Source organism: Phocoena sinus, chromosome 3 (assembly GCF_008692025.1).
Source record: "Phocoena sinus isolate mPhoSin1 chromosome 3, mPhoSin1.pri, whole genome shotgun sequence".
Classification (NCBI taxonomy): Eukaryota; Metazoa; Chordata; class Mammalia; order Artiodactyla; family Phocoenidae; genus Phocoena; species Phocoena sinus.
The window spans coordinates 58634950-58658837 of NC_045765.1; the positions used below are offsets into that span (position 1 = coordinate 58634950).

A 23888-nucleotide genomic window follows, 5' to 3' on the forward strand; every position below is an offset into this window, starting at 1 on the left:
AAAATGGCTCAACCGATTTCTTGGGCCCACTGGTGGCCTTCCACGCTGTATTGCTTTCCTCTCAAAGCAACTTCCAAAAGTGCCAAGAATGTGAGGAACCCAGTTCACGCCCTCTTTCTTACCATCCAGGCTGCACCAACAGCCTTCGGAGCCCTTATGCTGTCAGCCTCTCACCATCGAGGTTCTGAGACATTCTGGAGCGATCCCCATAAGATAAAAGCCCCGTCATTGATCCCGATAAGATAAAAGCCCCGTCGTTGACACGTGTGTAGTTGTTAAGCTTGTTTCCTTTGTGTCTCTAGTGCATCTACTTGCTTGCTCAACCTTAGCAGGTTGGGTGTTTATTTGAAGCTTGTCATTCCTTCAACTTTTTAGGGCTCTCTGTTATAAGGGAAGGCAGTTCCTCCAAACTTCAGAGGCTCTCTGTGCTTTGCTTTTCTTAGGCTTCCAGGGGTCTGAATTGTCATTTTTCACAAAATTGCTTCCTTGCTTTTGTAATTTTTTTTTTTTTTTCCAATCTGGGCTCTGTGGACATGAGACCAAACAATGGAACAAAACCATGATACCAGCAAAATGGCCAAAGTGTGCTTCCTATCAAAGCTACCCTTGACCTGTTCCAAGATCTGGCATGTCCACCTGTTGGGGTGTGTACAGACTTCATATACTCAGTCTCTGAGGATACATTTCATTCATAGGCAAAGCAGACAAGCTGCATCACAAACGAATCGTAGAATCTAGGCACAGTCCATCACTGAAAAAAGCCCCAACTTTTATGATGCAATCCCTTCCCCAAAGCCCAGTGGGGAGTCCTCTTTTTTGCCTTCTAGATGACCTTTTCTGTGGAGATTAAAGCCAACAGGATAGACAGCTTACCAGTGCTGATTTCTTCCATTCTGGGGTCTGATAAACCCTAGTTTAACAGATGACTTGTCCTGTGATCCATTTTGTCCATTCTCTTCCAAATGTTCCTCAATTTCTCTGTCCCTAGGTGGCAGCATTGCTTTCCTCGGGATGCTACTTTGTTTGCCATGTTCAGCATGTGTATTCTCTCCCTTGTCTCTGTCTTCAGCTGCCCTGGCTGCACAGAGCGGTCCCTTCCATTCCTTCCTCACCAGCAGCAGCCAGAGGCCACCTGGCTCTTGGAGTCTGGGCAGGGCAACTGTGCGCCTCCCTCCCGGATGTGGGTCTCAGTGTCACAACCATTCTTACCCATCGGGCACCTCAGTATTAGTTACTTTTCCTGAGTAAGATCACTGAATATTCTCATCTCCAGTACTTGCTAAATGCCGCAGGGCAAAGTGGGCCAAGTTGGCACTGACGAGGGCGTGTTAATTTGGGGAACGTTTATTATCTCCATGAAGTGAAAACTCTGTGGAAGATGGCCAGGAAGGGTCTCAAACTCATCACAAAGGACCATGTTTTTCCTCCACATAGTGAAGTAGGGGAGGCTTTTGATGTCCATCTTTTCTGCAAACAGAGATCCTCTGTAGCATCCACGTTAAGAGAACTTTGGTCATTTTCTAACCATTTCAGACTTGCTGGGGACGAGACTGGCATCTTGCTCCCACAGATCCCAAGTGGTCTAACATGCATATGCCAGAGGGGAGGCTAGGTCATCATCAGAGCATGAAGTCTCTAAGCAACCAACAGGTGGTCACACTGTTCTCGCTTAAGGTACATGTCACTCCTGGGGTGCGGAGGAAGGTTAGAGGGTCCCTGCACGTCTGCCGTGCTCACGCGATTCTGCTTCCACATTAAACCTCTAAAATCCTAATCTGTGGTGAGACGCTTAAAAGCAAACCCTTGCTGCTCTCCCCTTGGAGCTGCAGATCTGCAGAAACCACAGCTCAGATCAAGCATGCCAGGGTTCAAGAGCAAGCCTCGGGCATTTAGGACAATGACATACCAGTGACCCTCTTCTGCGGGCTAACAATCCATCCTCTGAAATCTAGCTGAGGCTTCTTCTTGCATAAAAGACCTTGTGCTTTGGAAAAGACAGACTGGTACCCAGAAGTAGTCCAAGCCCTCTGTGACCCACAGGAGCCACTTTCCTGCATCTCATCTCCAAAACCATCGTGCACTTAACCTTTTTCTGAAGCTTGGACGAAGCCCCAGCTTTGGTTTCCATTTTGGTTAAATCCCAGATCTGCCACTTTCTGGCTGTGTGACCCTGGAGAAGTCACCTCGCTCTCTGAGCCTCAGTGACCTCATCTGTAAATGGAGATGACAACCCCCATCTCACCTGGTTTCTGGGAGGATTCCATGAGGTCATTTTGTCAAGGGGGATAACACAACTCCTGGGCTGCAGGAAGTACTCAACAAATTTGTCTTAATAATAAACACATACTATGAAATCTTTTAAAGTCATCTGTTTAATCATGTTGCACTAAAACACAATGTGCACGTGAAACCAGGAGGATGACAGCTGCTGCCGTAGCTATGAAAGGATTCTGCTCAGCTCCATCACAGAAAAGGGAGCTCTCCACTTCCATTCTCTGGTTTATAATTTTATGTCGTAAATATACAGTCTGTTTAATTGATGGATCCAGAAATGGAAGGACCTCTAATTCTTGACGTTTGCCTTTAAAAAGGCAACAAACTTTAACTAGATCCCTATGTCTTATGTCGGCCTGAAAGTTTGCAGTAGAATACTTCCAAATTTCTTATTCAGTAAGAATGTCAGATACTCGGGTATCTGGTTTGTTGGGGTTTTTCCCCCATGAGAACTGGTTCAGGACAAAGTTGATTTTGTTTTGTTTTTCCAATTCAAAGTGAAAAGAGCATCGAGTCCCACAAAAGGCACAGATTCTTAAAACTCAGGTGACCTGCCTTATTGACTACGAGAACATCGGTGAGAAATCTAGTGTTGCAGTTTAACCACCAACAGGACAAGACCCAGGCCTCTCAGAGAAGCAGCAGCATGAAGGCAACTCACTAATGAACTGTTCAGCCTGAAATTAGAGCACGACACAAACCACAGAACCAAGCGGACCACCAGCAGGGGCTGAGGAGGGGCAGAAGTGGCCCACATTAGCTGGCTCAGAGCTCAGTGTCCCGGGACACTGAATCATGGAATCACAGGGCTGGAGACGCCTCCTTGGCAAGGCTGTCACCATTAAAGGCCCTGAGGGGACCACCAGTTGGTGATAATAATGAGATCAATCCTCCAGCTCTCTGCATCCCGGCAGCTCACTTCTCTTCTACTTGCAAGAAGCTTTTCCTGAGCCCAGGTAGTCAGAGAGAACTTAGCCACCTGCTTGACCTCACACAGCAAAGCTGGGGACAGAATTCGGGGCCCTTCAACCTAGCAAATGCCACCTCTGTCCCCTCGGTCCTCAGAGTGAGCAGGCCAGTCGGTCACCAGGAGGGATGCCGAGGAGCAGGGAAGCCCCCCCTTCACGGTGCTGCTTGGCTCCTAACAGATTCAGAAGGCTCGGCCACCAGAACATTTTTAAATCCTGCGATATCGCAGTAACCCTGGACCGACCAGCTGGCAAAATCCAAAGTTCACCGCCTGCGGTCTTTCTTACACTTGGCTCTATTCTTGGTGGCTCTTAACTGTGTGTTCCTGCCTCCTTGGCTCATAGAATCTGCAGAAGTGGGACCTCCAGCGTGACTGACAGTGTTGGGCACGTGGTGAGACTTCAGGGAAGCGGTATCTTGGCCAACCCTCCCAAGGCTGTATCTGCCTCTGCCTCTGGTAGGAATTTTCCAAAGTACAGTGGACTGGTCCTCCGTGCCTGGTCCTGACTGTGGGCTAAGCGAACCTCCTCTCCTGCCCAGCAGCTTGACGGAGGCAGCTCCACCGGCACTGGCCTGCTAAGATTTCCTTACTGCCCTGTGATCGCATCAGTTGTTGAAATACAAGAAAGTGTTTCGGAGCTCAGGCCCCGAGAAGAGGGCATGATGGGCTAAGGTCACAAAGGCCAGGGTACAGGCAGGCCTAAGGACCCTCAAGCAGTGCCCGTGGCTCTCAGGTGATTCTGTCTCTCTCCATGGCTGGGCCTTCTGCCACTGAGAGTACCCTGTTTTCACAACCCAGGCTCAAGTGGTATTGAATCCAGGGATACTGGAACCTTCCCCACTAGGCAGGGCACCCCTCGAAAGTGAGGCATCAGACAAGGGAGGACCCCCGTGCTGACAGGCGCCCTGCAGGAGGGAAGGCACTCACACCTACAGCACAGGACCTGGGCTGGTTTGATCCCTTCCTTATGTTCACATTTCAGAAAATCATGAAACGGCTCATAAAAAGATATGTCCTGAAGGCCCAGGTGGATAGAGAAAATGACGAAGTCAATGAAGGTAAGCGATTGGATCCATCTGCTCTAGGGCGGAAGCCAGACGTGGTCTCACCAGGCTAAAGTCAAGGTGTTGGCGGTGGGGCTACGTCCCTGTCTGGAGGCCCTGGGGACGCTCGTTGGGCTGTTGGCAGAATTCAGGTCCACGGAGTTGTAGGACTGGGGTCTCTGTCCCCTGGCTGACCATCAGCTGGGGCTGCCCTTAGCTCTGACCTTAAAGCCGCCCCCCAGTCTTGGCGTGTAGCGCCTCCATCTCAGCACCGGCAACAGGGCGTGGAGCCCCGCTCACAACAGTTGTTCTGCCTTGTGCAGTCATGGCTGCCGTGAGTCGGCCTCATGGCCCTGGAGCTCAGGATGGCCCCGAATTCTTCATCCCCTGAGCACACATACAGACAGCAGCAGACTGTACACCTCTTTCAGATTCTGCAGCAGCCCCGGTTCTAGCTAGCTCTGTCCTAACTTCCTGGCTCTAAGAAGCTACCAACCAGCAGTTTCTCAAAGAATCCCCCACCTCAGAAGCACTTGATAAAAATGCGGACCTAGAGCCCACCGAGACCTAATGAATCGGCATGGCCTGGGGGTCTGCGTCGTGATAAGGATGCCAGGTCATCCTGATGTGCACTGAAGTTTGCAAACTGCATTATTTTCCCTGTGTGGGTTATCTTCCAGTCTATTTTAAGCAGTTACTCTTAAATGAAAAGCAAATTACCATACACCAGGTAATTAATCTTCATGAGACACCTGGGACAAGAATTTGCCACCTAGAAAGAGCCTCCTCCAAGAGTGAAGGCATGAAGTCTCCCCCTTGCCAGGGTCCCAGGGGCCTCCGGAAGGAGCCTAGTCATTTAGTGACCCTCTGCTTCATCCTGGGACATCCACAGTGCGGCCTCAAGGTCAGCAATGACCGAATGGCCCCGGGGGCTGACACTGTCTAGGAGCCGAGCAGCAGCCCACCTACCCACCCCTACTGTTGGGTCTCAAATACAAAACTGCCGGGTGTCATGGCAGCCAGCTCCCCACAGCGTGTAACGTGATTGACAGGAATGTACCTGATGGTAGAAGGTGGGGCTGCCCAGGTTCACGCCACTAGAATCACACCATGAAACTGGGGCCCAACGAAGCCCCCATAGAAAGAAAATAGGGAAAAATAGGGGATGTATGCCTTTGTCAAAACTGGCCAAACTGTACCTTTAAGACCTCGGCATCTTCTGTGTATAAGGCATACTTAAAAAACACATATGGCTAATGTGACACTTGAGCCAAGTCCAGTATCTCTCAAACCAGGAGAGAACCTTTCGACTCCCCTTTGTACTTAATAAGAAGATTCCCACAGCCCAGGCCCATGTGGATTTCTAACCACATGGTTCGCTGTGGAAAGAAGCGCAAGACCCTACCTGTGGTCCCTTGCTAGAGAAAGAGGAGAAGGCAGGCCTACCGTGGTGCACCGGTGAGGGATGCTGCTTGCGTGGTGCGAACAGACCCTGCCCCTGTGAGGAGGCCTGGCTCCACAGCCGCAGCCACTGTCCTGAGCTGATGTCCTCAGACACTTGGGAGTTTCTCCTCCCTGAGACGACAGAACAAAACATGGAGCATAATGAGAAAAAAATGTTTCAGTTAACAAGGGTGTTGCTTAGAGTCTTGAAATCTGCTTCTAATGGCTCCAAAACCAGCATTCTAACAACCGTGATAAATCAGTGTTAGCAGTTCACAACCCTGATCTTGATTCTTCCATCTACCTCAAACCCCTAATGGAGAGCATGACCAGGAATGGGAGAGGGGTCTTAAGCAGATGAATGAATGGTCCTTCGTCAGTAGAAGCTGAGTGGGATTTAGGTCAAAACAGAGCTCCCATCCCCTCACCTCCACCCTTGGTGGGCTGGACCAGTAGCCTGACATTCTGTGGGAAGGATGCACGCCCCAAATGCCTATGGGATGAGCCCCTTCAGCAGGCTCATCTCACCAAAATCTCATTTGTCCTTGCAGGCGAACTGAAGGAAATCAAGCAAGATATCTCCAGCCTGCGCTATGAGCTCCTTGAAGAGAAATCTCAAGCTACCGGCGAGCTGGCAGACCTCATCCAACAGCTCAGCGAGAAGTTTGGAAAGAACTTAAACAAAGACCACCTGAGGGCGAACAAGGGCAAAGACATTTAACAGCCTGCATCGGCACCTGTGACTTCTACCAGCATTCCAAGGCCAGATGGGATGCCCTGGCCACCAGCTCTGGTCGGGGGGGTCCTGGGCCACTCCTTTAGGACTCTAAGGGGACCAACTGGCTCTGTCCTGACCAGCCTTGCTGACATCTGCAGCCCAGTGGCCTGCCTGGACCCAGAACTGTTGTGAATCTAGGCTGTTGGGTGAGAAACTAGACCACAGGAGGAGGGGAGGAAGTGCCCCCCCGATGCATGTGACACCTTCAGGCCAGTCACAGTGACATATGTCCCTGTGACCAGCGCAGGAAAGGGCCATCTCGGATGCACACTCGTGCCCTCCCACTGCACACAGACTGCAGCGCTGTCTGCATCCAGGAAGCCATCCTGGATGGCTCATGGCTCATGAGGCCATCATGCCTCATCCCATGCAGCCCTGCTCACTCCCACCCCACCACCCACATACATCCAAAGGAACTGGGAGGTGACCTGTGATCTATTCTTAAGTGCCAGATGAGAACACAGATAGCCTAATAGCAAAATCGCTCTATTTGTTTATATAAAAAAAAGGTTTAAAAATCCTAAATCAAAAATTGTACTGTAGGTAGCACTGTTCAGAGAACAACGACAAAATCCAAATGATGTATTTTTACCTTTATTAAAATTATCTTGTATTTACTATTTTTACCTGAAATGGAAAGAAATAAAATTACCTCATAATAGCCTGGGAAGCCTCTGTGGATGCGCTGCCCTCCTGTTGTCCTGCGTCCTCCCTGGAGGTGGCCTTGGGCCTCTGCTGCTCTGGGAGGAGAAGGAGCAAGTGGGAGGGGGCACGTACCACCCATGGGAGTCACACAGCCAGGACCCCCACCTCCAAGCGTCTCCTCCTGTCTCCAGACCTAGTGACCCCAACCTCCCCAAGGTCAGGAAGGAGGCAAAGGAAATGCTGAGGGAAGCGGAACATTTTCTCCCATCCCACCTCTCCCGCTCTCCCCTTGAGTGGCAGGGGAAGGGGAGCCTGATGAAAGGAGCCTAAAATCTTTCCGGCGGGGCCTAGGTGTGAGTAGGGAGAGCAGGCACAAGAGGGCGCCCCAGTCCCGAGCAACGCCCATTCTGAGCGGGCTAGAGGAGATGCCACTGGGCCCCAAGGATCACTTATTAGTAACACCAGCTGGATGTGCTGAGGGAGCACCTGCTGTGTACCAGGCACCGTGCTGAAGGCTCTGCATGCATCAGTCCACTGAAGCCTCACAGCAACCCTATGAGGAGGAAGAGGATCAGGTCACAAATTCAGATGCCTTGCAGACAACCTGGATGGGCCAAGCAGGTATGTGCGTGTACCTGTGCATATATGAGTGTTTTCTATATGCATATGTATGAGGAGACTTGTGTTTTGTGATATGCAGTATATCTTCAGAGATAAAACTGTTTACTTAACTCTGCTCTAAGAAAAGTGCAGATCAACTGGGGTGATAAACAGAACTGAATTGGTCCCAGCATTGAGGTGGCGGGAAGAGGCCATGACAACCCAGACAGCCACGCCCTACCTAAAGCGGGCACAGACACCAAGCCCAGCTAATTGTTGCCATAAGGAATGCAGGCCCAGTTTTGCCAAATCTTCCCCATTTCTAGGGGGAAAAAAGCCCACATTTGTTGGGCCTTGGCAGCCAAGATGGGTGACTGGAGAAGTTGCCCTGAAATGTGACTCCAACCCAGGCCTTCCTGGCACCAGTACCCAGTGCTCAGCAAGAAGGAGGCAGAGGCGTCCGACAGGGATCGGGGGCACGTGTATGTATGTGCAGGGGGCCTTACAGATGTAAACTCTGGTCCAGGGGTTTCTCACCTGGGGTCTATGTGAGGGTCCATGGATGGATTTCCAAGAACCTGCAAATCCTGAAGTGCCCATCAAATTGTGAGCTTATCTTTGTGAGGGTGCGTTGTTAAGGAGAGAATACCTGCAGCTTTTCTCAAATGCTCATCCATGCTCCACCCCCACCACCCCCCAAAAGCCTGCAGAAGATGACTGAATCCCTTCAGCAGAATCTCCCAAGTCCCTTGCTAAGTATCGGGCATGAGACACACATGTGTCCAATGGGGGATAAATCAACTACTCTTCCCACAAAGCACACCGGCCTCCCTAACCAGGGGACAAATGACCAACACTTGTGGAAGATTTCCTTTCAGATCCCTCACTTATCATCATCAGAATGCTAATAAACATTTCTAAGATGCATTATTCAATTTCCCTATCTGCCTTTTCTACCAGAGGCCGCTGGCAACCCTATTTTTCAAGTCCTGGGGTGATCTTTTCCTATCAAACCCAAGTCTCCAATTTGCCCCTTAAGGAGATAAAGGAAAACAAGTCCCACTAAGTAACTGAAAACTGGGAACGAAAACTAGCAGCGCCCGTTAGGCCCTGGCTGCCACATCTGGGGGGGGTGACGGTAGTCCAGGAATGGATTCATGGCTGCCAGAGGGATGTGGAGGCGGGGAGGGACGTCTCTTTCATGGAAAGCTGCTGGAGAGGCCTTGGGCCTGAGGGCTGGCAGAGCTGTCAGCCTGGAGCCGGAGGCAGGGGCTTAGTGGTTTTCCAGGCACTGACAACCTCCCTCACTTGCCCCCATTTCCTTGGCTCCTGTGGAATTAGCCAGGCAGGAGAAGCAGTTCTTGGAGAGACGAAACAGGAGACAGAGGAACGGAGTCTGGGAAAGGCACAAGTACAGAGAGGGGGAGGAGAAAGGGCCCAGGCACCACCCCCCCACCCCAGACTCACACTTCCCAAAGCACCCGATCCGTCCCCTCGCAGCCCTCTACACAACAGTCATTATTTAGTCTGTAACTTTAGTGTATGCTTGTAACCTGTCTCCCGGTGCTGTGGGGCTCCGGAGAGGCGGCCCTGTCCAGGTTTCTGGGTAACCAGTGGTTAAGTGTCAAGGTCTCCAGCGACTTGTCACCTTCCGATGGTTCCTAGTAGGACCTGACAGATCCTAGTAACACTTCCTGGGCAAAAACCCCCAATTAGTACCCAGAGCTATTTCTGAAGCAGGAGAGCTCACACACTTGAGAAAGCACAGCCGGCCTCCTCTGCCCATCACAGAGCACCTCCCTCCGTCCCAAGGAGGCCCAGGAGACAAAACACTGGCCAAAGCAGCCCAGGCCGAAGGAGATTCCCTAACCTGGGTGCGACTCTGCAAATGTTCCTCCCAGCGGCTGCAGGCCTGGGAAGCCCGGGACAGACACCTCCAGGTCTGCTTGCTTCAGGGAGGCTGAGACACCTTGTCCCACTCAGGAGCTCAGCCTCCGTTGTCTGGTTAAAAATAAGCGGCCTCACGGCCTGTCACTCCTGAAAGCACTCATTAATGCTTCTGTAAAGGGTAGAGCCTGAGGCTCTGGGGGGCTGACAGGAATTAAGAGTTTTGATCCCCCTGTGGCAGGCAGGCCACGCCCCATTCTATGTTTATCCCATCCCTTCCTCTTATCCCTTGAAGGGTGATCTACTAGTGAGAAGGGACTCCAGGAGAAGCACGCGGACCTCAGTCAACCCAGGCTGGTTAACCAGGCAGCAAACCCCCTTCCGCCCTCTCTGCAGACACAGCAAGCTTCCGAGGTTCCCCAGCCTCGAAGCAGAGGCCGCCTGGCTGGCTCTTCCTAGGTAAATGAGCCGGGTTTTTCCCTCTGCTTTCCCACCGCGGTCAAGCCACAGGGATGTCCCAGGCCCTTTACCTCAGGGAAAAATTGACAGAGACGCAGGGAAAAAAGAAAGGTGTCTAGGTCTTAGGTTCCCAAAGGCCTGAGTCTTTAAAGAAGAGAGAGGATTGAGGAAAGAATCAAAACGTTTGAGAGAAGTGGTGTTTGAGGAGCTAGGGCTCTCCCCTACCCAGCCCTGCTTCCCTCAGAGGGGGCAGGAGAGGGATGGAGGGGAGGGCCTGAGAGCTGAGAGGCCAAGGCAGCCTGGCCCTGCCTGTGGAGGAACAGTGCTCAGGGCCATAGAGTTGGGACCACAGCTGGAAGGCCAGGTCCTCACCCAGCTGCCCTCCGTAGGCATCCAGGGAGGCAGGAGCATGAGGGGGAAGGATGGGGCCCCCCGGAGCAGGAGGGACAGGCGTGGAGGGCACTCTCGTTACAGTACGATTAAAAAGTGCGGATTCCACGTCCTCAGAGTTTCTGCCTCAGGAATAACTGGGCCCAGCGAGCCCATCAGCTGTGCCCACTGACAGACGAGGCCGTGGGTCCCGTGGCACTGACCCCACACGCTCCCAGGCCAGCGGCCTGCCGCCCCAGCAGTGCGCTGGGGAAGCAGAAGGCCAGAGAAGGCCTCGTCTATGCAAATAAAAGCATGCCAGGACCCGTTCAGGTGTCTGAGTGCAGACTCAACACTCACAGGGTAGATAGCACTGCTCACTGTGCCGCTTCCACCCAACCACCTCCAGGGCCCTGTGTGCTCGTGGATAAAGCAGAGGAAGGCAGGGCAGGCAGGAGTGGAGTGGGAGAGGGCACGGGCGTGCAGGCTTTGTAGTGGCTGTGATCCCTCTTTGGCTGGAAACAGATCTCACCCCAACCGCAACACAACCTACCAGAGTACCCCATGCCCCTGAAACCAACACAGCCCCAAGCCGGGCGATCACATGCCTGCCCTGAGATATCTATGCGCACACTGAGAAAGAGAGATCTTTTTTTCCAGTAGGGTTGCTGCACAGGGGAATGTGAATCTGGGACACCAGTAGACCCCTCCCTGCCACACAGACAGGCTGTCTGCAAATGAGGTCACAGATGAGAAATTAAGGAGAGGGAAGAAGTAAAGGTTGGAGGGGAGTGGGGAGAGGAGAAAAAAAGAGGGAGAGGGAAGAGAGGAAAGGTGGAGAGGGGAGCTGTGCCACACTCCCACCCCTGATACCCTTCTTCCTGAAGCTCTTCCTACATCTGAGGAGCTGTTCCAGAAGCCTTCTCAGCTTCGCTGCCAGATAAAGTCTCATGTTTGTTGATGCTAGTTTCCACTGGGTTTCTGGATGTCATTTACATCCTCAGAATCCTGATGAACACAGAAATGACTCCAGGACTTATTTGCCCCATCCTCCCCCTGGGGCTGTTTTGCATTTCTGTAGTTAGAGGGGCAAGGGCCAGAAACTGTCAGGGTTATTCTTCTTGAGACTCTAAAGAAGACATGGTGGGTGATGGTATCAATCTGGTTAAACTGTTCAAGAGTGAATCCACAAGACGCTGGACATACTGGCTGCTCTGGGGCCCAGGTGATGGGTGCAGCTCAGGACCGGGAGAGGATCCAGAACTGGCACCCTGGGCACTTCTGTGATGGACAGTGGCCCCAGTGAGGCACCTCTCAACAGCTTTGCCGGCAGTTAGTAGTGGGGAGACCAAGGGGGGCCAAAGCAGAAAGCGGGCCGAGGCAGCGGGCATAGTGACTACAGTTATCACCCTTGTTTGGGGGGCTAACCACTCAGAAACCCCCAAAATAACCAGCAAAGAGTTTGAGGATAACCAGTTTCTGGCTAATGAGGTTCCTGCTCTAAATAGGAAATGTAGCCTTACTTGCAGGTGCAGGCTGGTGAAGTAGACTATTCAGGTTACATAAGTAACAACACAACTCAATATTGGATTTGGGGGGCTTGTGCTGCTATCAGTGAACTTAGGTCGTTGAGAGTAGCATGCATCCCAGCAGCTGTACCAGTGACTCACAGGGTTTTCAGACTGGTGCTGCTGGGGGAGCAGTGACCACCCCAGACCGGAGCTGGGTCAGTCTCCTCGAGGGAGGAAGCAACTCCCGATCACTTCAAGGGTACAACAGAACAGAGCCCCAGGGTTTCACTCTCAGCTCCAATCAATCACAAGACAGACACCCCAGCAAACCACAGCCTCTGGTGGCTCCCCAGCCTGCAGAACTAAATTAGAAGCCCCCAAGGCCTGTGGAGCCCGGCTGGAGGTGAATGTTCTAAGAGCCTAGCTGCTTTTTCAGACACGTCTTCACGTAAAGATGCTCACAGCATCATCACTGTCTGTCACAAGAAGCATGAACAGAATGTGTATTCTGAGCCTCAGCAAAGGCCATGGGGCCGGGGGGCCAGAGTGTCTCATGATGTCCCCCTCCAAAGACACACGACGTTTTCCTGCACCCTGGGACTTCCGAGCCTCCAGGTGAACGGCAGCGACTCAGAGGTGAGCGATTCCCATCGTGCTGGGGCTGCAGCGAGAGGCTGGTACAGATCAGTATTCTAGTCACTCTGGACACATCCTCAATTTTTCTCCCAAAGGGTAGAAATACCATTTTGCTGATTCTTAAAGACCCTCCAGTCTGTCCTCTCCCTGCATACATACATAGGACATGAAAGATTCAGCCTGAGGTAAAACAGAAGGGACCTCTTCCAGAAAACGGAGCCGAAGGTTTGAGACAAAAGCCCAGATGTGTGGGGAAACCAAGGGAACTGTCACTCCCCACACAGCCCAGGTGCACATCTACCCACAGGGTCCCGGGCCAGGTGCCCGCAACTCTGAAGAGACCCGAGGCACGCCAAGACCCCGCTGGTCACCCCCGGTGCCCACCACTTGGTCAGAGACATGAGGAGAGGGGTTTGGAGGTGAGAGTGGGATCTGGCTCCCAGCACTCTCCAGCCAGAGGAGGCAGGGCCCCCCACACACTGTCACACGGGTCCCCTGGCGGCAGAGACCTGAGGCAAACCAAGCAAATGTGAAGAGTGACGAGGTCTGTGGCGCCATCTTCATGGCCTGTGCAGGGGCTCCCACAGGCCTCTGCGGAGGCCACCCCCCGAAAGAGAAGACCAGAACTGACATGCAAGAGGCAGCATGCGTGTGCAGCTGTGCTACTGCAGAAAGTAACAGAGAAACTGCTTACCTGCCGGGCCTCTGAGTCTCCTCCGTACAGGCTGTGGTTGCCCAGGGACAGAAGCCACCGTTGGCACAGAGCACAGGAGCGGGGGTCTCTGGAACTTCCCCAAGTTACACCCCAGGCCTCCAAGCCCAGCAACACTGGTGCCAGTGGAAAGAGAGCAGGTAGACACCAGCCTGGCTGCTGCCCTCTTCTATGATGTACAGGGGTGACTTCCCAAGAAAGAAAGTGAGGTTGTGGGGAATTAGCACATCAGGGGCCCCCAGGACGCATGCCTCTGGGGTCGCCTGCCTTTGCTTCTTCCCCTCCCATGTGGACGCTAGGCTTGGTCCTGTGACTCGGGGGGTCCGGCTGAGCACCAGCAGTGGCTCCGGAAGCAGGGCCTCGTCCTCGTGGTAGGCGGCTGCTACGTCGTGGAGAAGCTCGGCTCCACAACTCACCGTGCAGACGCCGTGGAGAGAAACCTGGGAGGGTGAGAAGCCTCTGGTCCTTTCCAGTGGAGCCAAGCTCCCAACTGAGAGTGGGCTCGGCAGCGGGTCAGCCACGGGGAGCAGAGCCGCCCAGCTGAAGCCTGTCAACCACGGAATCACGGGAAACAATAGAGTGTTGTTTTAAGACTAAGTTTGGAGGTGGCGTCTCACCCAAGCGGTAGATAACTCAAACAAAGGAACCGAAGCATGGTCCCCCCACCAGAGGAGAGGAATCTTACCCATTCACCCCAAGAGAATGACTTACTCCTGGGGCCTCAATCAACAGCCCAAGAACACAAGTCAGCAGCAAGTGTTAATGAAGCCACAGTGTGGGTTCCCATCTACCCAGGTCAGCTTTGCTCCACCTGGGAAGAAATCCTGTTTCTGTCCACCAACAGAAACCAACAACGCCGCTCTGGCCATCTTGTGGAAGGAGGCAGGCTTTGCTGAACAAGCTGAATGCAGCCAGTCAACGAAGCCAAGCCCTCGGCTGGGAGTGGTTAAGTAGATTTGTGAGATTTTTAATAGGCGTGGTGGACAGTACAGAGGCGATGTCACAAGACAGTCAGTGAATCGTTGCCTAGCAGGCACAGATAACCTTCCCTTCGATTCCCAGCCTTACAGCTCTCAGAGCACTTTCACATCCCTTATCTCAATTAAAACAACAACCCAGCCAGGTGGGCAGGGCAGGATTTGTTATCCTCTTTGCATAGAAAAGAGCTTATGCGATGCAAGGGTCCCATTGAGTGGAAGTTCAACCCCCGGGGCCCCTGAGCCTGGTGAACGGGACTGGGTGCAGGGTGGGTGCCCAGGAACACAGGTGAATGGGAGGGGTGCCCTTCGGCTGGACAACATGTGTAGAAGCCCTGTCCTGGGAGGCAGCCTGGGGCAGGAGGGACAAGTCTTTCAGAGCATTTCTCAGTGCAGTCCTAGGACTCCCTGCCTCAGAATCCCTGGGGACACTTGCTGATACTATAGATTGCCAGACAGGGAGTGAGCCTAGGAATCTATATTTTAAGATGCTCCTGAGGGTCGACTGTATGTGGACGCCATTGCTACAGAAGCCCCGTTGCCAAACAGTCTAGTTGTCACGTTGCTTGACTGATGGGCACTCGTGGTCTAGCGCTCTTGCTAGCTCTCTCGTCTTCACCAAGGTGAAGTTTTGGAAGGATGTGTAACATTTGGACATGTAGAGAAGATGGGGCATAAAGAATTGGAGGCACTAAGAAAAAAAGTAGGGATGGGCAGTTCAACCCCACTCTATCCCGTGTTGCATAACCATTATCAAACAGCATCATTATGAAGTGAAAACACAGTAAAGGGACTGGAAACACTAACAGGGGCTGGGTAATAACATTCTCCAGGGATGGCCTTGCTTGGATTTGGTGTCCTGTCTCTTGGAGGTGAGGAAATGTCATGGCTGCACGGGGGCACAGGCAGAGAGATGCCTCTGTCCTGGGATCTCAGGGCCCACCTGGAGTCAGAGAGCAGAGCCCTGAGCTGACAACCTGCCCCAGTGAGGACAGCAAGCTTCCTGGATGTCCTGGCATTGGATCACCTGGGAGGGACCCCTCATCCCTCCATCTCCTCCATCCCCATGCAGGCGGGTTCTGCCAACAGAAATGGCAGGGAGAACGCTCCAAGCTCCCACCAGGCTGAGCAAGTTGGTTGGGGGTCGGGGGGAGGTCCACTTCTCTTCCCACCACAACTAATTGGGGGGTGGGGGAGAGAGGGGAAAGACACACGGGCTGAGATCCATTTTTTATTTTTATCACCCTTTCCGACTCTTTGTGATAGAATCTGAGCCACTTCTGTTGTGTATCAGGAAGAAATGTGCTGCCTAAGTGTGTTTGTAATTAGACCCAGGTAATTCGATCTTTCATAATCAGCACGTTTCTCCCTCCAGCTCACTACGCCCTGCTTCTGACACCACTCTATTTTCATCCCGGCCCCCGTCCCAGGCAGGGATGCCTTAAAGGGGCCCACTGGCTTGTCATCTTCTCCCTTTCTCTCCAAATGGCCTGACTGGCCCACATGGGCCTTCTCAAGCAAGGGCTCTGAGGGGCCCGAGGAGCAGATTCTGAGAAAGGGTGTCATTTGGGAGTCTGGACAGTAGAAAGGCCCAGCCCACTCACCCTCTGGCTCAGCAGAGCCCAGCCTAGACCCTCCTACCTGGGGTGGGGGAGGAGAGACAATCTCCCCAACGCCAAAAATGATGAGAGTATCTCTTCCACCCTGGCTGTCCTCTCAAGTGGGTGCAGAGAGGACGGGAAAGTGTCCTTGGTGACGGTGTTGTCGGTGTCATCATGACTCCAGGACTCCTGACTAGGGCCGCTACCCTCCTGGGCTCCAGCCCCACCTTCAGCCAGTGCCTGCCAGGTCGGGGCAGGGAGGAGGCTCAGAGGGGCTGAAGGAAGCGTGATGGATGAGGCACTTAAGGAACGAGGACCCCAGAGAGGGGAGAGAGATAAAAAAGCAAATTACAGTTTTTAAAACATTATTATTCTCATTTAAATAAGCAAACATGGTCACTGGAAAAATTTTCAAAAACCTCAGCACTCAAAAAGGAGAAAAAGAAAATTGCCCTTAATCCTACCATGCAGAGATCATTATTAGGAGGTGTTTACTTATGGTTTTCTTTGCATATTATATCAGTCTTAATCCACAACCTCAAGTGGGTAAGAAATGTCCCGCTACTTTTCCATGAGTCGATTTCTGCAAGGATCCTGCCCCTGAAGTGGTAGAAATCTCAGTTCCGAGTCCCCACACCTACTTTCCTGGCCCTGAGCTAAATTCTGCGGACTGAAGGTGGGTGGTCCTCCCTGCACCAGCAACCACCACCGCTGTTCTCTCTGCTTCTGAAAGGTCAGCCCTGCAAGTCCCTGCTACACAGACCCTCATTCCCATCCAAAAGACGTCCTCAGGCACGTCCTGCCACTCTCATGGCCTCCTTGGAGCACTGGCACAGAAGCCCTCCTCTGTCTCCCAACCGCTGTAGAGCCAAAGGAAGCTAGCTGTGCCCCCTCCCCTGGCACTTCCACATATGCTAAGGTGAGCCTGCAGGAGTTATTCTACCACCTCGCACCCGGTGGGGCTGGGGGAGCCATCCACACTCTGGGGGCTTCTGCCTCCCTAGGGCTCTACCCAAGAAAGCTATCTATTATCTCCCTCTGCACCCTGTTCCCCAAAACCCTCTGCGTTTCTGTTCTCTGTTCCAAGGCAGAGAGCCCCTGCGCTCCCTTCTCAGGGACCCACCAGCATCTAAGGTCACCTCGTCTTCCCACCAGCTCTCTTCTCCTCACCTCCCTCCCGGCCGTGCCCCCAAATCAGGGAGATCTCTTCTAAGGGCTACCACATAAGGTTGAGCAGTGTGTGCACTGCACAAATGTGGCCTGCTGTGGGGTAGGGCACAACCAGAGGCTAAAATCTGCCCTTGCCCTGGCAAGCAGAAAGGCACCTTCTCACAATTCACCCACAGGTGCCCTATGCGCCAGCCACGGCCCTGCCTTTTCTCATCATGTCTTGTTCCAAACTTTATACCAAGGCCTAGACTTTTGGTACTCAAAAACCAGTAATTTGACTCCTCTGTTAAATCTGTCATCCCTTCCCTGAGGCAGTTAATGTTGGGCAGTCTGACTGCCGTCTGCCTGCAAGCAAGGATCACAGGTGTTAGGGCACGCAGGAGGACGCCTTGGTCAGTGCTTGAGGACATATCTCACACACACACACACACACACATGTGCACTCCCAGCTCCAAATGCTAGATTCAAATCTTCAGGGTTGAGACAGAACCTGCATTTTAAAAGCTCCCAGGTGATTGTGAAGGAGTTTGGGGAGAACGGGTACCATAAGGGGAAACAGACCCAGTCTCTGGAGAACACTACCCCACGGCCCAGCAACCCTTGTGGGGCAGTGCAGGACCCTCCCTTACTTGCCCGGGCCGGTGAACTCAGGACCCCACTGGGCTGGATGGGGGACTGTCATTTCTCAAATGCCCTTAACACCCCCATGCATCTTCCTGTTTTCCCTCTTTGGTTGCAGTTGAGAAAATCCACTCAACACTGTATCTGGGGGAGTGTCATTTTAAAGGCTTTCTCAAAGAAGGGCCAGATGATTCCCAGTCATCCAGCCCACTTCTCCCATCCAGCAGAGAGAGCCTGCAGGCAGCCTCCTTAGGGAGTGGTGGGAAAAGCCCCTTCCCCAGCAGTACTGAGGTGCAGGGACCACGCATGACTCTCCAGAAGAAACCTTCTCAGATGGAGACCCCCTAACTTCTGACCTGGGAGCCTGAGTCCCAGGGGAGGAACAGGTCAAATTTCTTGTGCCTCAGCATCAAATGGCAATGCTAATGTAGTTTCTAATTTAGGTTTTAAAATGCCACTTAAAGGACAGCTTCAGTTCTCTCACTTAAAACTTTTTTTTAAATAATCACATTTCCTCATGAATCAGGCCATGGGCGTATTTGTCCCTCCCTCCCTGTGAAGAACTGACAGAGCAAAAAGGACATTCTCTCAGGTTTCTTCATGTGAAGCAGCACCTTCTTTAGCACCAATGTGCTGCTTCTTCAGTCAGGGGGCCTTTCTCTGGCCTGTCCCCACATCCATGGTCCCGTCTGCTCGTAGCCTCTGACCAGGATCCGGACCCTGTCACTCCCCGTGCTAGAATAACCAGCCAGGCTGAAAGGGGGAGCACAATGCGAGCCCACGTGCTGACGTCTGGACATTCCAACCTGTCTCAACGTCCTGTCAAACCCCTAGCAGAGGATGGAAGACTGAAACTAAATTGTTACTGCTTGCCTGCAGGGTTTGCTCCAGGATGACGTTCATTGTCTCCTTTACCCTTGTTTATATTTTCTCAGTAACGACCAAATACTACTTTTACAACCAGAATAAAAATCAAGGGGAATGAGTTTCATTTTAGAAAGGTCAGTGGGAGCCACTGTAGGTCACTGACTCTGACAGTTACCTAAGGATAACAGGTTCCCTCTGGTAGAGGAACATGTTCAGGATGGATCCAGCTGGGTTTACGGTGAGGCAATGAAGCTTAAGCTTCAGGGCCGCCCCCCCCGCAGCTCACATTGACCTGTCGTGGGTTTATAAAATTTGCAAAAGCAACAGCTAAGACTATTGTTTTCCACTACGAATTCCCCCATCACACTTTTCCTCAGGTTGGGTGGCGCTGAAGGGAACGTGGAAACTTGGGCAATCCAGCTAAGAGGAGGCCAAGTTGGAGATACGTTTCCTCCAAGTGTTAGTGCATGTAACTAAGTGGTTTCCAGTTACTGTAGAGGTAAGGTACCGCCAGCCCTCCACTGGGGATCCCAGGAGAACTCCCACCACTTCAGCTCACAGGTATCAGGACACGAAGGTGCAGGGTCAGAGGGGGGACCAGATATGGAGTTGTCACCAAACACCGGGTACCAAGGAATGTGATGATGGAAGGGAACTATGGTTTGAATCGTATGGCCCCAGAAGCCAGTCTGGATTGTTTTCCTGTACTTTGGATCTTGGTCAGCTTTTTCATTTATTTTGATTCTTTCTCATTCTAAATAATTATTTACTTTAAAACCTAATTTGGGGGCTTGCCTGGTGGCGCAGTGGTTGAGAGTCCGCCTGCCAGTGCAGGGGACGCGGGTTCGTGCCCCGGCCCGGGAAGATCCCACATGCCGCGGAGCGGCTGGGCCCGTGAGCCATGGCCGCTGAGCCTGCGCATCCGGAGCCTGTGCACCGCAAAAGGAGAGGCCACAACAGTGAGAGGCCCGCGCACCTCAAAAAAAACAAAAAAAAACTAATATTGTGCTGTATATTGAGATGCAGGAGCTGCAGGCTCCACAAAACCTGCATCTGCCCCTAAGGATGGACCACAGAGCACAGGGCAGGGCAGGGGGCTCAGCACCCGGGCCGAAGCAGCCCCCGCGGCAATGCCGACGGCAATGACAGGACACACGTGAACTTTATACCACTGACCACAAAAACAAAGCACTGGCTTTGAGGGGGTCTGGCTGGGACCCAGGGCTCTCTGCCCTTAGCCCAGACTCAGAACCCAAGGGTGCAACTCTCACCCTTGGAAGACTCTGAATCTGAGGCACCCAGTCAAAGCCATCAGTAAATAGCTGGAGACTGTCGGGGGGCGAGGCCAGAGAGGAAAGGTTACCAGGGGCTGGGGGCAAGGAGGGGGGGCTTCTGAGGAGAGGTGAGTCTGGCTAGGATTTCAACCTCTGGCAGCTGTCCCTTCCTTCAGGCCTCAAGAGTCCCAGGTGAAAGGTCACCAGTCCCAGCAGGGGACAGATGATGCTACCCTTGACCACGCTCTGAGCCCAACTCCGCAAAGCTGCATACATCCTGCCTGACGGGGCTCTTCTGACAGCCCGCCCACTGGCCTGCATGAGACATTTTTAGCTTGCGGCGCTTCCTACCAAGTCCTTCCTACCCCTCTCCTCTTAGAGGTGTCAGACCCGCACTGTTACCTGGAGGCTCTCCCAGTGTACTCCAGCTCCCACACCTTTTATCCTCAACAGGCATTTCTACCAGTAAATCTCTTGCATGTGCTTCTCAGAGGATCCAAACTGACACAGGACCAAACTGGATTTTTCCTCTTGCCATCATCAGAATAATTAAAGCTGATTATGAGACATTAACTTTCGCATTGGGTGATTCGATGATGTTTAATGCCGTACCCACGTGCCATCTAAAATAATCTTGCATCCCACTTGATGTATGCGTACCAGACCTTAGGCAATTCAATCCAAAAAGAGCCAGCTCTTCCTGAGTGAGTTCCTTTGCCCTGGCCTCACCACCAAGTCCCAGACATCTGCATGAAGTAGTTCTCCAACATGCCACAGATGGGGTGGGTTGGGGGGCCTCTTAATTGACTGAACATACCCCCACCCTGCCTTGCTGCCGGTCACCACTTCTGGGCCCCAGGCATCCCCTCTGGCTCTCAGTGTCCCTCCAAGTGTAACCTCACAGGCCAGGTACCCCCTGCCTTGATACAGGGACCAGAGGGCCCCAGCCAGAAGGCCAGGTACCCCTGAGCCTGGCTACTAATCTCAAACAACAGTCCTGTTCCTACATCCCACTCTTGGCCAGAGCAGTGGCCTGTTCCTTAGTGTGCAATGACCCTACTCTGACTCCACCCAACACCCGGTCGGGCCCAGGCAGCAGCAGGAGTGCAGGTTCACCTTCATGCAAACCCCTGTCCTTCCCACAGGAGGCTAGGTGATGGCGCCCGGGGGTGGCAATATGTCTCAGCAGCCTGCAAGCCTTGTGTCATTGGAACCCACTTGGCTGGAAGCCACACAGCTAGAGGGACTCAGAAAGGCAGGCGAGGTCACATGTCACTGAAACCAAAGAGAAGGATGTTGAGGCACTAACCAGTGAGACTTTGTCCAAAAAATGCCCAGAGTCACCCCATCACCAGAGTCAGAGCCAGCACCCACAGCCTGCACATCCAGGTCCCAGGCAGCCCGTGAATCATGTCACTGACTCTCCATCTCACCCCCTGACCTTAAGAGACCCACAGGCCCGTGGGATCAGAGGACAGAGGTGGAGATGCCCTTTCTGGGATTGGAGACCTTTTGTGAGCTCTTTCCTTCCAGAACCGTCTCTCCCTCATACCCCATCCTTTCTCCAGTTTTCCTTGCTTCACAAACCAGACTGCAACCCCTCGAAAGCCCTGGCATGACCATTCTCCAAACCCACTGCTGTCTGCTTCCATTTGGAAAATCACTTCATTTCAGAGCCTGGGCTTGGCCTACTTGCTATTCAGTTCTTAAAATGGACATTCTAAAATGCAACCTTCAGTCACAAATCACTATGGTTGCCAAAGCCATCTGTACCAAACAAAAACGAAAACAAACAACAAAAAACACACACAAACCCAAACAAAACAAAACAAAAACATTGCCAAGGGTGATGGTTAAAATAAAAGTCTGCAAGCAAGGGCATCACCAGCGTTCACAGAGGATGTGGAGACCACTCCACAGTGGTTGAATACTCACAGTACACAGGGAAACCAACACCAGCAGCAATGAACTCCAACCTCAGACAGCAACACTTCACCCTTGATCTTCACCCCAGCCTCTTGGTGATGCTGAGTGCTTTAATAATAATTCCCCTAGTGAGCAGAAGAAATAAAAATAGCTTTACCAGGCACCAAGGGCCGGTGCAACAGTTTATGAAATCCTGGGGCTGTAATGCTTGCAGTCTCCCAAGTTTCCATTTAACAGCTAACAAATGGCCCCATCGCAGCAGGAAAGGCACCCTTGCCTCGCCTCGCTTGGTCTCTCCGCAGACAGGCCAGCAGGGAGGGAGCGTGTGTCACTCAGCGACCACGTAATGGGGAAGAGGTCCCGCAGGGATCCCAGCCCTGTGACCTCTGCCTGTCAAAGCCAACCTCCAAGCCCCTTTATAATCTTTCCCGAGACTTCAATGTATGGGTACACAAAGCTTCCTAATGGAAGGTCGCTCTGGCTTGTGTAAAGAGCTGTGTAAACTTCATCTCTGCATTTACTCAGCACCAACCTTGTTTAATTTCCTGCCTGGGGATGTTCAGGGAACGTGACCATCCTCTCTGAACATCTTTTGGAAAGGAAACAGTGCCCTCCCACTTTGGGACCAAAGGACCCCCTAAAAAGGGCAAGATACCTCCTCCAACTTTACCAACAGGAAAGGCAGTTTGACCACACTCTCTGTTAAGTTTCTCACTAGCAAAAGCAGCTTAAGACTGAGTAGATGAGTACAGACTGCCAAGTCTGAGGCTCCATGGCACCCTGACCCAGCCGTGTGACCTTGGCAGGTGACACCAGTTCTCGGGGTGGCAGCTTCCTCCTTGGGAAAATGGAGGTGCTAGCGTGTTTGTCTCACAGGTTGTTGTGAGCAGCAAGTGCTTGGCCTTCGGAAAGAGGTGTGAACCGTGGCTACTAGAACTGCTCTAAATTGGAGGTGGCCCACGGTAGTGGTTCAGTGCGGACTCTGGAACCCAATGCCCAGGTTCAAGTCCCAGTTCCTCCATTCACAGGCTGCAAGGCCTGCAAAATGCAAAATGATGATGAAAAGCAGCAGCTCTGAGGAAGGAATGCACATTGCCAGGGACCCCAGGTGCAGAGATTTCCCTGCCCCACCAGGAGCAATGGAGCTGCAGCAACCCTCCATCCACACCAAGCCCTCTGCAGACACCCCCTGCTCTTTGCCCACTTCCTGAATGATCACAGCACAATTTTGGAACCCAAAATCACTTACCATAAACCCTTACTTTATAGCCCAAAAGGCTGAGGCCTGGCCCAGATTCCACTTAGGACCTCCCAGCTGAGGCACCCAGCCTTCCTGCCACTGCCTGGTTGTCTTCCCTGACCTCATGAGCAGGGTGGAGAGGAAGCCAGGGGTCGGCAGGGCCACCATGACTCCCCACACAAACATATGGAGGAAGTTCCAGGCCAAACCACAAACTAAGCTACAAACCAAAAATATTTTGATGTTTTTCCTCATTTTATATTTTTCAGATGGGCACAATCTTTAATGAAAAAGAAAATTTTAATTTTGTTGTACCTTAAAAAAACAAACAAAAAACCCAAGACCCAGAGAGTTACTGACAGCAGGGGCTTCACCTGGATAAAATCCCCTCCATCCAATCCACATGCTGCCTCTCCCCTTGGCTGACAGTGTCCCTGAGGAAGCTTTTTCCGGTTTCACATAATGTCCCTGAGATCCTGCTGGCTGAGTAAAATGCTATCCCAAATAGCTCAGGCCTTCAGAGAAAGGGACTCTACTCCTTGCCTGAGCAGCCCACATCCACGGCTGCTGCATCACTGTTAACATGGAGGCTGTCCTGTGCCGACATGGATAAACCTTGCCCCTCTCGGAGCCAGCTTTCCCATCTGGAAAATGAGAAGTTGGCCTAAGCAGCGGCCGGGCACAGGGGCTCAGGGCCCTATGCCCTTGGAGCACATTGGGCAGCGCCCCAGGACCAAGGTGGGCAGATGGGGTCATGCTAAGTCCTGCCAGGTCCCGCTCTCCACCTCACACCCACACCCACCCCCATGCTCAGGGAGGCTCCCCACAGGCCTTGTCCATGGAACTGCAGGAAAACACTGCAGGAGGGTCTCCGGAGCATTTCTT

The 23888-nt window shown here is 52.5% G+C and overlaps 1 protein-coding gene across 1 annotated transcript in view; it reads left to right on the forward strand.

The window, feature by feature from the left end:
- TRPC7 (transient receptor potential cation channel subfamily C member 7) overlaps positions 1 to 6573 on the forward strand; it is a 143359-nt gene extending 136786 nt beyond the window's left edge. Inside the window, exons 11-12 of the mRNA XM_032628614.1 lie at positions 4227 to 4302; positions 6282 to 6573. Of these exons, the coding sequence (XP_032484505.1) occupies positions 4227 to 4302; positions 6282 to 6451 (246 nt within the window). The 3' untranslated portion in view covers positions 6452 to 6573. The remainder of the gene's footprint in view (positions 1 to 4226; positions 4303 to 6281) is intronic.
- Positions 6574 to 23888: the final 17315 nt, after the last annotated feature.